Source organism: Calonectris borealis, chromosome 14 (assembly GCF_964195595.1).
Source record: "Calonectris borealis chromosome 14, bCalBor7.hap1.2, whole genome shotgun sequence".
Classification (NCBI taxonomy): Eukaryota; Metazoa; Chordata; class Aves; order Procellariiformes; family Procellariidae; genus Calonectris; species Calonectris borealis.
The window spans coordinates 2,897,679-2,910,649 of record NC_134325.1 but is presented as its reverse complement, the minus strand read 5'-3'; the positions used below and the strand labels follow the sequence as shown (position 1 = coordinate 2,910,649).

The 12,971-nt window shown below is 40.7% G+C and overlaps 1 protein-coding gene across 11 annotated transcripts in view; it reads right to left on the bottom strand.

Moving 5' to 3' along the window:
* BRSK2 (BR serine/threonine kinase 2) overlaps positions 1–10,404 on the bottom strand; it is a 322,400-nt gene extending 311,996 nt beyond the window's left edge. For 8 of the 11 annotated variants that reach the window (XM_075162992.1, XM_075162995.1, XM_075162993.1 and 5 more), the window contains exon 1: positions 9,934–10,355. In XM_075162992.1, coding sequence (XP_075019093.1) covers positions 9,934–10,027 — 94 coding nt within the window. In that variant the 5' untranslated portion in view covers positions 10,028–10,355. Of the gene's footprint in view, positions 1–9,933 lie in introns of all 11 variants that reach the window. The other 3 variants (XM_075163003.1, XM_075162999.1, XM_075162997.1) reach the window with 3 other exon arrangements.
* Positions 10,405–12,971: the final 2,567 nt, after the last annotated feature.

Sequence of the window (12,971 nt, the reverse complement as noted above, 5' to 3'; positions counted from 1 at the left end):
ACAGGCTATTTTCTTGCTTAGAGTATTTCCACCAGCTCTTCTAGCAGTAATCACCAACCTATTTAAATAGGGCTGAAATGATTAAGGGGCTCAGTCTTGGAACTCTAATATCCCCAAAAGTTTTCTGAGAATACCCTCCTAAAGTCTTTATTAATTTGCTGTAGGAGATTGCAGCTCTAGAAAGAACCAAATACCTGTCTAGCACCCTCTAGATTAGGTTGCCAATCCTTGAACCAGTTTCCAGTTTGAAGAGGCAAGGCAACTTTGAAGTTTAAAAACAAACAAAAAGCCAAACCCCAAAAAACCACCAAACCAAAAAACAGATGACTTTCAAAAGGAAAACAGTAGACCAGTCCTGTACCTGCTGACAGCACATCATCTCAACATGACAGCCAAGCTACCCATCATTTACAGCGTGAAAATAAGATGAGAGCTTTGGCATAGAATACTGGGAGAGATGAAGAGATTCCAGTAAGCTAAAAATCTAAGAGTCAAAACCATTCCTTAATCTTAGGGACAGGTCACAGTTAGTAAAAGGAACTCACACAGTCACTGAATGAAACCTACCCAGGGCAAATGGCTGGCATCATGAGTAACATAACCCTCAGCTGGCAATCAGTCAGCAAAAAACATGAGAAATTTTTAAACATCCCACACAGTGCATTTCATACCACAAGGATTTGAATGTGAAGTCTTCTTTTCCTACTTAAACTTGTGTTTTAATTCAAATGCAATAAGACGGTAGTCTTAGCAAAGTCTTGTGCTAGCTTAGCTCAAGCTTTATCAAAGCAGGACATTGTTTTTTTAAAAAATAAAATTTAAAAAAAGGAAATAATACATCACCAGCTCATGTTCAGCTGCAAATATGTTATTGCTGGTCCCTCTTCCTCAGAAATTATATCACCATAGAGCAGATGAGCCAACGTTATGAACCTGGGCTACGGTGTACCTCATCCCGTACCAAAGCAACAAAACAATCACTCTTCCAAGAAGAGCATCTGTGTAGAAATCTAGTGTCTACATTGCTAGCCACACATAAAATAATTAAGAAAAAGAGTGAAAGAAGATAAAGAGCCAAGCAATTCCATCAACATTCCCTGTTGGGTCAGTATGAAGACCTGGTACATTCTCATCTGCAGCTGAAGGACTGCTGTTCAACCTTTGACAGACTGAAACTTACAGTTCTAAAAGTAGGCTTTAGACAGACAGTAGAAAATTAACACGTTTTTGGTTCAGACCAGTTTGCTTCTCCCAGAAACCAGCTCCTCCATTATTTTTGTTCCAGTCAATAGTGCTTTTAATAGCTAAATGACAAGGGCAGTCAGCTTATGGCACGTAACGCTGAACACACAGAGGAATGACACTGCAAAAGCAGAGCTTGTTAATACGTATGTAATGTAGACATTATTAAAAAAATATACATTATCACACTGATTTTTTTTCTCTCACATTAAGCATATACTACAAAAGATAGCAAATCAAAACTGCAAGAGCCTCAGGATATAAAAAGAGTATGTTGCTTTGTAAATAGAAGCAGGCAGCCAGGAGAGCACTTACTAAATGGATGCCTGAAAACAGTTTTCCATCTTTTTTTTTTTTTTTCCCACTTTTTTTAAAGTTAAGCACGTCACTGGAAATATTATCATGCCTATAATTCCCACATGGTGTTGGAACACTAAAACAAAAAAGAAAAAAAGATAGTACTTGCACACCCCAAGCCACTTGATGCCAGTTTCTCTCCTCAACTCCCCACTGCGCCCTGCATTAACCCATTTACTGTCAGTTGATGTTGCAAATCTTGGCGCAAAGCTTTTACCAGCAATAATCTCTTTTTGTCAGTAACTGGCAAGTTACCTACTTTTTTCCCAAACTCCTTAATTATCAAATCACTGATCATCAATGGGTGGATGTTAGATAAGAAACTGAAGAGCAGCTCGTTATCAGCGGTAAGCTACACACGGAATGGTCCCTTCCAGTCTAACCTCACCCCTTCCACCACCCCAAATTGAAAACATTTATTTGAACAAAAAATTAAAAATATATTTCTCTTCCTCTTAAGTATGCAATAATCTTTATGCAAGGAAGACAGAGTAGGAAGAGCACAAGTCTAAAAGGCAGAAACTTCCTGGCATAGCCATGGGGTGCAAAACAATAAGCTCAGCCATCAGAGCTTTGTGAGAGAGTCATTTAGGGCAGCTTTAGGGCTACTTTAATTTATGTCAGTTGACAATGATCTCCGTGGCCTTCAGGAAATAATAAAATAATTTTCTCAAAATAAAACTGAGAGAGCTGACGACTCAAGATAAGTATTCTATTCTACCCACTCCAGCACTGAGTAACTATCCATCAGCTACCTGTACCAGCCTGAAGGTTACTCTGCACTACTATGAAGGCAAGAGTACCATTTGCAAGGGAATGTACCTGGATTTGTTTAAATATAAACACCGTCATTTACCTTCTTTATCCATATTGCTCTTTATCCTCAGTCTCGCGACACACTTCCATTTATTATCCTTTAAAAACTGTATCCCAAAGTCATTGCAAAAGAAACATATATATTCCTATTTATATAGTCCACAGGACAATGGCAATCTCATAAGCATCTCTGCCACAAATGACGCATTCAAAAAAAAAATGCTTGCAGCTACATCAATAGCGAGTAATACACTTTTATGAAAGGAACCAAAACAATTTCCTCTGTTCCGCCTAAATTCCATTTAAACCCAATTTTCAAAAGCTATGAAGCAATGAAAAAAATCTTCTGGGTGGATTTTTTGCGTGGTTTTTACCAGAATTTTATCAGTAACGTTTCTAGTCTGTAAACAGAATTAAAGGAATTAATTAAAATGTTATATCTCTAATCAAAATCAAATCTAGAATAAGTCAAATGGAACTGGATGAACACTATTAATATGTTCTAAAAGTAGGCATTTGAAATTAAGTAAGTTTGATTTGGTCACATTTGTGCGCTTTTTTAAAAAACCTTTCTGGAAAACTTCACATCTCCCAGGCAAGGGTGCTCCCGGGAATCATGTCCAAACTGTCCAGGAAAACTAAATTTTCAGTTTGCACTTGCAAACATTTATGTTGGACGTGCTCGCACAACTATCCAAGTAGAATGTAATGCTCTTATGCCACATATCCAACAGACTACATTCAAGAGTACAATTCAAATCTTTGAATATTGATTAAGTGCAACCAATCCATAGTTGGGGAAAGGAGATAAAAATAGTTGTTTGCCAGAAAATCTGAAACAAATAAGGACTTAAAGGAAATCACTCTGCACTTACAGACACGGCAGATGAAGACAGTTCAAGTTCATTAAGAACACTATTTACAACAAATTATTCATGTTACTCTACATGGATGTTTTGTAGAAAAACAGTACTGTTCATGCATGGACTGAAAATGGAACAATCTCCTCATTTACCATACACAGAACGATGTTTAACGATTGCTAAACATCCTGGGTTTGTTTCAAACCCAGAAAATTTCTTTGGGATATTTCTTAATAGAACAATCCACAACAAACAAAAAAATTCCATCCTTACATATTTATCACGGGCTTGATGATCTTCCTACTGAAGTCAGCTCAACTTAAAACACTGACGGACCTCCCAAGGGCAATTTACAGTATCTCAGCATTTGAAGAGGAGCAGTCCTTCAGCATTCATTTATGTCTCTGCCTTTGCTCTACCTTCATGGAAATCTATATCCAGGCTTCCATCTCTTCTTATTTTGACTGTTCTATGTGCATAATACATTCCTCATGCAGTGTCTCTTACTTCAGAGGGCATTATTTCCAAATTCCTCATTTCCTTTCAAATTTCTTCTGAAAGCTGGAATTCTTTCACCACCTACATTTGTTCTGTATTACCTACGTATTAATTTTGAGGTGGATATCAACATTTGTTATCGCCATTGCAATTACTGTTTAACTCTCTAAAGTACACAATATTAAAGACTTCCCAAAATATAATGCATGGAGTAGATTTATGGTATACTGAAAAATATTGCAATATCAGAGAATCCAAAACATACACCGGCTGCTCCACCGCAATTTACAAAAGGAATTGTAAGAACCCACTTAAAAGGCTACATTTGTCCTTCTCATGGAGTCACAGGTTTTCTACAGATCAGAAACAGTTCCTCTCAAGATGTAAATTCTATCGAGAAGGTTTTTTAATTTCTCCAGCTTCTCTCATCATTCTAATGCAGTCCTTCCCACTGTAGTGGCACAAAATGACATTAGAGCAGTGACAGAAGGTAGAAAAGTGCTTGAGCAGTGCAAGAAGTCTATTTGTTAAACTGTTGCTTACGTAGTTCCTGCTGATGTCTGAAATATAGGTATATAAATAGTTATATAGTTCTATTCATTTGACAGTATCTGAATTTTAGCAACTCTTGGGTGAGAAAGCTAACTGTGCTTTACAAAGAAAACCAATCATTCAGAGCCTGCTCCTGTTTCAACAAGTTCATAATAATTTTGCTACTGATATTGGGGTAAAAGATTAATGTTGTGCCTCTACAAAGTCTGCAGAAGGATGGAGGCTAAAAATCACTTTCACTGTAGTTAGCAAGCAGGAATTTGCTTAAAAAAAAAAAAAGAGTGAAAGTCATAAAAGGGATATCTGAACTTCGCAGTTCACACACATGGCATGGTAATACTAGTTTACTTCAGTCAGTAATGCGGGCAAACAGTACTTTTGAACAATCAGATCAAAGGTATAGAAAGTTAAGAGAGACCACATCTCAAAACCATTACTTGAAAAATCCATTACATCTAAGTCACTATAACATAACCTTTCTTGGCAAAATTTCTTAAGACCTCTACTGCCCACAGTATTGCTTGCAATATTTTATTTCTGTGATTATTAATTAACTGCTCAAGGCTTCACAGACTATCATGACAAAGGGTTTGGATTCACCATTTTGAAATAAACTTTTTTAAGGAAAGTAAGATATATATTTGAAAACATTAATAGAATATATACTGGTTTGTTGTTTGTTTGTTTCTTTGTTTGTTTAAAAAGTCCATGGGGTGAACTACAACGATTTACACCTCTGTAACGATATATTCATCTAGACAGCTAAACGGAATAAAGTTGTACTCTTTAGATTCTCTCTAGATCCCACACACTGGGTCAGGAAAAAAAAATTACAGCACTATGAATGAAAAGGATACGCTTTGTTTAGCCTACTTACCTAAGGAAACCAGGCTTCTGAGATCACATTGTCTACCGAATACTCCTCAAATAGATCTGAAGCTTTCAATTTCAACCAAATTTGACAGAGACAAATAAAAAAGTTAACAGATTTCAGTTTCTGCCAGTGTCATGGAAACAGGTGGTTAAGGCTGTAAAGAAACATCCTGTTTAAGCTCTCACTGAATAAAAGGCTATTGAATTCACTAAGACCCAAATTTAATGATTTCTGTTCTTACATAATCCAATAGCATACTGCTGAACACCTCACTGATGGCTCATATATAATTCACATGTTATACACGGAAATAACTTAAGTTATATGGTATACAATGCAGAAAAGAGTCCCCCTACACTTTTTGCAAAGGTTGAAGTGCCATGAGTTTCAAGTAGGATTCTTTGTATTGAATGTCTGCAGAACTGGGCTTAAAACAGAGTGAAAGGAACAAGACAAAATGGATCAGCAACATTAAATTTTTCATCAAGTTTATCTCAAAGTGAGTAGGGTAATTTCCACTTAGAGCCAACGTCTTATTGCTTGTAGACAAAGCAGCATTTTGGAAATTTCAACTAGACATTGAATTGGTGCCATAGCAAACAGTGATGCTGAAGCCTATACAGTGACTGTCAAATGAAAACAGAAGAAAACCCTCCGAAACGCTGAAGCCCTTCACAAGAAATACTTCAGTTCCTCATCTTTGCACTCATTAATAAATATTCACTACAGTCAATCTGAATTACTCTTAAGAGCTTCAAGGGTGAAATAGGGGTTAATGAGGCCAAAAGAAACACATGAACACAGATATTTGTGGAATTTAAAAAAAAAAATAAAGCAAGGAATACGCAAGAAGCTGATTTCACACAGAATTAGTGGCAAATGGAGAAAAGCCTGTTTGATCTAAAACTACAACAGTGCTTCATGATGAGGTATGACCGGGGTTTCTCAAGGCACGCTGTTTCCACGTGTGTTATTGTAACATGACACACATCCTTTGCTCATTACTGTTAATTACAATGAAAACCTCCCATAATTAACTGTAGAAGAATGTGTCGATGAAACTTACATAAACCAACCTTTCCCCACACACCAGTATATATATATATATATAGTAATGATCTTTTACACTGACAGTTCTGTAAAATAACTTTTTGTGTACAGCAATTAAGAATATGCTGCTTCTTGTATTCTTGCAAAATCATTCAAATACAGATTCCGTGAGCTATTCCTCCAGCTCCAGTAAACAAGAGGTGCTCGAATTCAACCTATTACTAAAGCCAACCATCTTACTACAGTACTTAAATTATATGTTAAATTCGTATGCTACATTATTAAAAATAATTTTCCTTCGTTCCTCTATCATTCGCACTACCAGCAAAGAGCTAAGCACACACGTTTTTCAGCTCTGCCCTATGTAGCCCTTTTCCAGCCTCTCCGACTAAGAGGCCCTAATCCTCTCTTTGTGGCACCAGTGACCCTCAGCAAGCTTGACGCACCAGCACAGAAGGCCTCTCAGGACAAATTTTGCATACCCAATTTTGAATTCTAATCAACGCTTTCAACAACGGTTGTACCCACCAGTTTGAATTGAAGGCTTTTCCATGTCAGTTTTGCCCACCCACAGCCAGATGTCACCAGGTTCCACTAATGTCACAAGTACGGCAATTAGACCTCTTCGCAGGGACCACTAGGCTGCTGCTGGTAAACAGGTTTTTTCAGCTATTCAGGTGGCAATCAGTGAGAACTTCACGGAGAGAAAGCCAGTGAGAGTTCCACTTACCATTAAGTTCTCCCTCCATGGCACCCTTTCTAAGTCTGCCCTGAACTATGAACCCATGCTCCTTCCCAAAATCCCCTTCTTTTGATCTCAGTAAAAGCAGGTAAGAGTGATTAATACATTTGTATAACATTAATGTATATGGGAGCAAAGCTAGACGTGCCTATCTGAAATAACTTCAGAGTCAAGAATTTTTTATTTAAAATAAAAATTATGGATATGAAGATCACTGCAAAATTAATAGGAGTTTGCAACACAGCTTAACACTTTCTTTCAATTCATCATTACATTTTGCCAAATTTTATTTCTCACTCTTCCCCATCCCCTTGGGAAAAAAAAAATATTCCAAGCCATTACCTCTTAACCTTCCAAGCTTTAAAGTCAAGCTCTAAAGGAATGATTACAACCACTATTTTCTTCAGCTGTATGCCACTGCAACCCAAATTCAAAGCTACACACCATGACAACATAGTATGGTGAATCAGGCCCTCATACTGCGCTTGTCCTCCCCCTAAAATGCTGCAGGTTGCCTGCTTACCCTCCAAAACAAGCAGGATGAGGACTAGCTATGTACCACACACTGTTCATGCCATTCTGCATGCTCCCAAATGTGATTAGCACAGAAAATACGAGAAGACCAGAAGGCATCTTTCCATATTTAGCCATGTATGTTTAATACTGAGTTAGATTTCACCTCATTGCTTTATGCCGTTAATCAAGGGCAGGTATAGCAAGGAAGACATAGACTGACATCAGCTACTTTAAGATTTCTCTTGCGCTTCCCCCCACCTCCAGCTTCTATGACACCATGCATTGTGCATTTTTTGTGCATTCATGTGTGCAAATAGCAGAGACTTATCTTTAAAGATCAGTTATACGGTAAAACTGCAAAAGGAAACTTTCACCCTTGTCCAGCTGGTTGAATAACTGCAGAGGCCAACAGCAGCAAGCCTGTAAATACATCCTCTTCTTCTCCCTCCACCCCCACGTCTCTAATCACTTAGGAGGAAGATAGGAAGATTAGCAGAGAGGAAAAAAATAACCAAAGCTGCAGATAACCCTTTAGGACCACAACGTCAGGCTATGAGACATGGAGCAAAAGGTTAATGCAGCTGTATTTTCAGGAATCTCAGATACAATTGTATTTAAAGGGAAGGGAGGGGTGCTAAGAAGGTGACAGAGAGAAAAAAGGAAATGGTGATGAAGAGAAAAATGAATTTGTCATCTACAGCTGGCTCTTTGATCACCTGGACTATCCAGGAAAGGATTACCAGCAGAAATAGGGCAGTTTTATTACCAATACACTGCAATTTTTTGGTAGAGTATTTTCATCATCATCATCATAACAGATTTTACTAAGAATACAGCTGCAGAAGTAAGGGCTTATTAAGCTATGCAAAGAATAAAGGTGGTAACCAAAACAGTGACAGAGAGCTACCTTTAGCAGCTGATACGCTGAAGAGATTTGGAAAAAATGAAATATAAATAAAAGTCACTTTCACTAGAAGACAATGTCATCTTCATCCATGTCTCTGAACGGTTGCTATGGGGTTGTGAAGAGGAGGGGAAGGATGGGGGGGGGGTTTATAATCAATCATCTCAGAAGAGCATTGCTTCTTACAGAGAAAGATCTGGATTTTGACTGTGTCCCTAAGAAAATTGCGGACTGCAGAGCTGCTGCCACGCAGGGCTGTGAGGAAGCAGGCAGAGCAGAGGCAGCAGCTGGGGATGGAAACGCCTATTAAATCCTTTAGACAACAGATGGGCAAAGCTCGGCTGGGTTATAAAAAAAAAAAATACACCACAATGCATCATGTTTTATTGTCCCACCATAATGAACAACACTTAACACCCACATGCCCAAAGAAGCCCCCTATGGCTGACGTTCCCCTTTCCCTAAATTATAATCTCGAGTTTCAATCCACTTTTGGGGGGCTCCCAAACCAATGAATTTGCCAGATCCCATTGCTTATTGCACCTGTTACTAAAAAAAAAAAAAAAATTAAATAAGGAAGACATTTGGGCTTCCTTTTAATGTTTTTTCTTCCAGTTAATGCTCCCTTGCCCTTGAAGTGAATATGCTATCCAAGCAAGCAACAGTAAGTCCAGATCTTAAAGGCATTTAGGGGATCTAATTATGTCATGTAAGGCAGAAGCACCTGCTCTCTGTTAATTCCCTCCACTCAGTTTCCTCTTTTTAATATTTCTTACCATTGTTCCATTCAGGAAAATCTGCTGGGGGCGAGTTTCATAAACAAGCTTTAAGAAAAATAATTAAATAACCTCCCCTCCCCCCCCAATCCCTCCTACAAAAACACAGCATAACCAGAATGAATTCTGCTACCAATTCTCTATTTTTCTTTATTTCAGACCCTACCCACAAAAACCACCAGCCCATCCATCCATATTTGCTAAATACCTACAGCAGTCAGTGCCACAGACATACTGTACATATTTCCACCCCCCCAACTGCACCTTAAGGACTACACCCTTTTCAATCATGATGTCATGAAATACTGCTGGTGACTCCCCCACTACCATCACCACCACCTCCTCGGTACTACAGGCTGTGAACCTTTCATTTCAATATAATTTGATTAAAAAGAAAATGCTCCTAAGTAGGGCAGTGAAGAAATTGATGTGAAAATTCACCACCAGCAGATCATCTATTTTTCGCTCTGCATGCACTCTGGCTGTCATCAGAACAACACCCATTAGCAGTAGTAATGAACATAAAGCATCCTGTTTTTTTTTTTTTTAAAAAAAAAAAGGAAGAAAAGAAAGATTAAAATGAAAACTAAAAATAAATAAAGGCAAAAATTCCCTATATGAATATTATCTCCACTAAAACGGCAAACGGGAAAACCTGAACCCTCAAATATCCCATCCCCAACACCTCACTGGCTGCTACAGCACCTTCCCCCTAGCGCCGGTGCTGCTGCAAAAGAACCAACCTGTCTGTCCTTTTCCTAGGGTTTTCTCCAAACGATAGGGTCCAACATATTGTGCATGTTGAGCTCCGCTGCCTTCTTTCCCTGTTGATGTCATTTCTACCTGGGTCTGTAATTCTGCAATGTGTATGTGCTGATGAGCTGGAATTTCTCTCTCTGCAGTTCTTTAAATTCCCACTTTGCAGCTGTGCAAGCAAAGCACTCTTTCTCTTTGCTTTAGTCCACTTGGTTGCAGATTTTTCTCTTCCTCCTCTTTCTTTCCTCTCTCTCTCTCACGTATGTGTTTTCTCGCTGGGTCTGCCTGGGACGCTGATGGACGAAGGAGTTATTTTAATGTTCAAAGAGGGGGATCTACGATCCAAGCCCAAGGAGCATGATGCTGGTGATCTGAGCTCCGCACGCCTTGTTCTCTCTAGGAGCTGTTCAAGGGAGAGCCAGAGCTAGAGCAGCGGAAGAGCTGGGGCCCGCAGCTGTGACTGACATTAAAGGCAGCCAATCCCCTCGTCTCCCATCTCCTTCTCCCCTCCTCCTTCCACTACCTTTTCTTTTCCATCAGCAGCAGTTACTGCCTCTGCCTGCTACAGAGCATCATGATCAATGGCGACAGCAAACACCTAAGTTTATCAGTCTATTGATAAGGCACGATTAAATATAGTTTAGTGTGTATATTATTTTAAGACCCAAACATACACTTTTGGTTTTTATCCCTCTGAATTATACTCCATTATGCAGCTGTACTTCCAGAGTATTAAAGAAAGGCTGAGATTGTGGCAGGAAATAGGAAATGAAAAAAAAACTTACTTCTGAAAATGAGCTTCAGAAATTCATTGATTCTGGAGGACCTACATCTTGTGTGGGTTTTACCCTTTAAAGAGAGCCTTTGGGGGGGGTGGGGCAAAGAGAAAAAAGATAAGAAAAAAACAGGGCCAATCCTGTAATCACTGAACTCAGTGACAGACCTGCTTTGGAGTTTAATGGCAGCAAATAGACTTCAGGTCCTCAGATGAACAGATCAAAAATGGCATGGCCACTATCTTAATTAGAAACACAGCAGAAAATCCAGGGATTAGATGGCAATAGGAACTGATTCCCAGATCCACAGGCCACATACTAGCAGTATAAGAAAACTTGCGCTGTTTTTGTCCAAGTACAAGCCTGTGTTTAACCTTCAGAGCTTAAGGAGTTGGATGAAATAAAAGATTCTGTGGATAAGCTTCAAGTTAGGCACAAGCCTATGTATCTTCTGGATTCAGGATCACACAACAGTTTCAGCCTGACTCCAGGGCTATCAGGCTGAAACCATTACCACACACATTCCATTTTTACCTTCTCTTCTCTGCTCCACTCCAGACACAACACACAGCAAGGATTTTTCAGTCAGAGAGGGAAGCCTTGACAAGCCTGTAAAAGAAAGGGAGAGTAAAGAGAACGCAAAACTTGAACAAGCCTTATTATCTGTTGCTCATTGAGAGAAAAGACTATTTCAGGTTTGGTTGTTTTTTTTTTAAAAAAGGAAATTTACTTTTTAATACCTGTATCTACAGACAGCAGGTGCTGATGTAAGTTGGAATAGAAGTAGAAACTGGCTCCTTATCTGTATCACAGCCAACACAATTCTACCCAAGAAGCTGCAGACGAGTAACAAGATGAGGTGGGAGGAAACCAGTCAGTGGACTGAAACCTTAAACCAGTTCGACGGTAACCTCCTGTCTCCTCAGGAAACAAAACCCCAACACTTCCTTTGACCTTCCCCTGCTTTGCTCTTTACGGTTCATCTTTACTCTCTTCCAGACTATGCGGCTGCAGTAACCTGCCAGCAAACTCCAAAACACCCCAAACTGTCCCCATTCCTCTGCTTCCCCCTCCAGACCTCACCCTGTGTGAGCACCCACTAAAACTCCTTCTCTGCTTAGGGACTGCCTCTACCTTTTGCCAACGGCAACCTGGTTTTACTTTTCTCACCTACTAAACTCAACTCCAAATTGCCATTTCTCCAAGCTCCCTCCCCCAAATCTTTCATTAAGCATCGTTCTTCCCGCACTTTACCGCAACCCCAAAAGCTGCTCCTCTTTAATCCTCACACTCCCACCCATCTCCCTCTCCCCTCAGAGCCCCGGTGCGTCACCTCACGCAACTGAGCCTGCAGCCCCTCACGGAGGAGGGAGGAAAGGCACTTGGGGAAAACGATGCCAACCACCGGGGCGGCACTTCCCCACGCCGTGCTCCCCTCCCCTCTGCCCTGCACACCCCGGCGGAGCCGCGGGACCGGAGGGGGGAGGAGAGAGGAGGCAGCGGGCCCTGCTGGCAGCCACGGCGACATGGCGGCGGCGCGGCACCACTCTTCCCGCCAAAAGTGGTGGTGGGGGGGTCTGGGGTCGGGGGGGCGAGGGGGGAAGACTGCGTGGAGTCCCTCTGTGGAGAGGAGTAGGGTAGGCTGTTAGGGCCGACGGCTAAATGGGCGGCTGACAGGCCTACGGCCCAGGGGCGAGGCACAGCCCGCCGTGGTATGAAATGAACCTGCTCCGGGTGTGGCGCAGGACTCGGACCTGGCAGCGCTGACAGACCTGAGGGCTCAAAAACCCGACTACGAGGCCCAGAAACGTCAGGGTGGATTCAGCAGGATGATCTGGTACTTCGTGTGACACGGTTGGAAAAAAGTCTCTGAAACTTGAGGCAGAAGGCACCTTCCACACACACCATCCCTCGGGGGCTCTCCTTCCCCTATGGCTTACAAGCCAGGACATGGCTGTTCGAGGTGAGGCACTGTGGCAGGAGAAGCACTCTCCTGGCTGGGCGCTTGCCCGCAGAAATCAAGTGTTGGGGGGAATCGAGATGTATCGTGTTTTCAGATCTTTAACTCCCCTTTAAACGTTGCATGTGTCTTCTCCGCTGCCACCCCCATTATTAGAAGGTCCCTGCGCAGACAGTAAGGGGCAATACTGAATTACAGGAATGTGAGGGTAACTGTCAGAAAATGGAAAAGGCTGTTTATTTGTCTAAATTAGCAAATTATCCACACCACATATTAACAATGCAGGGGG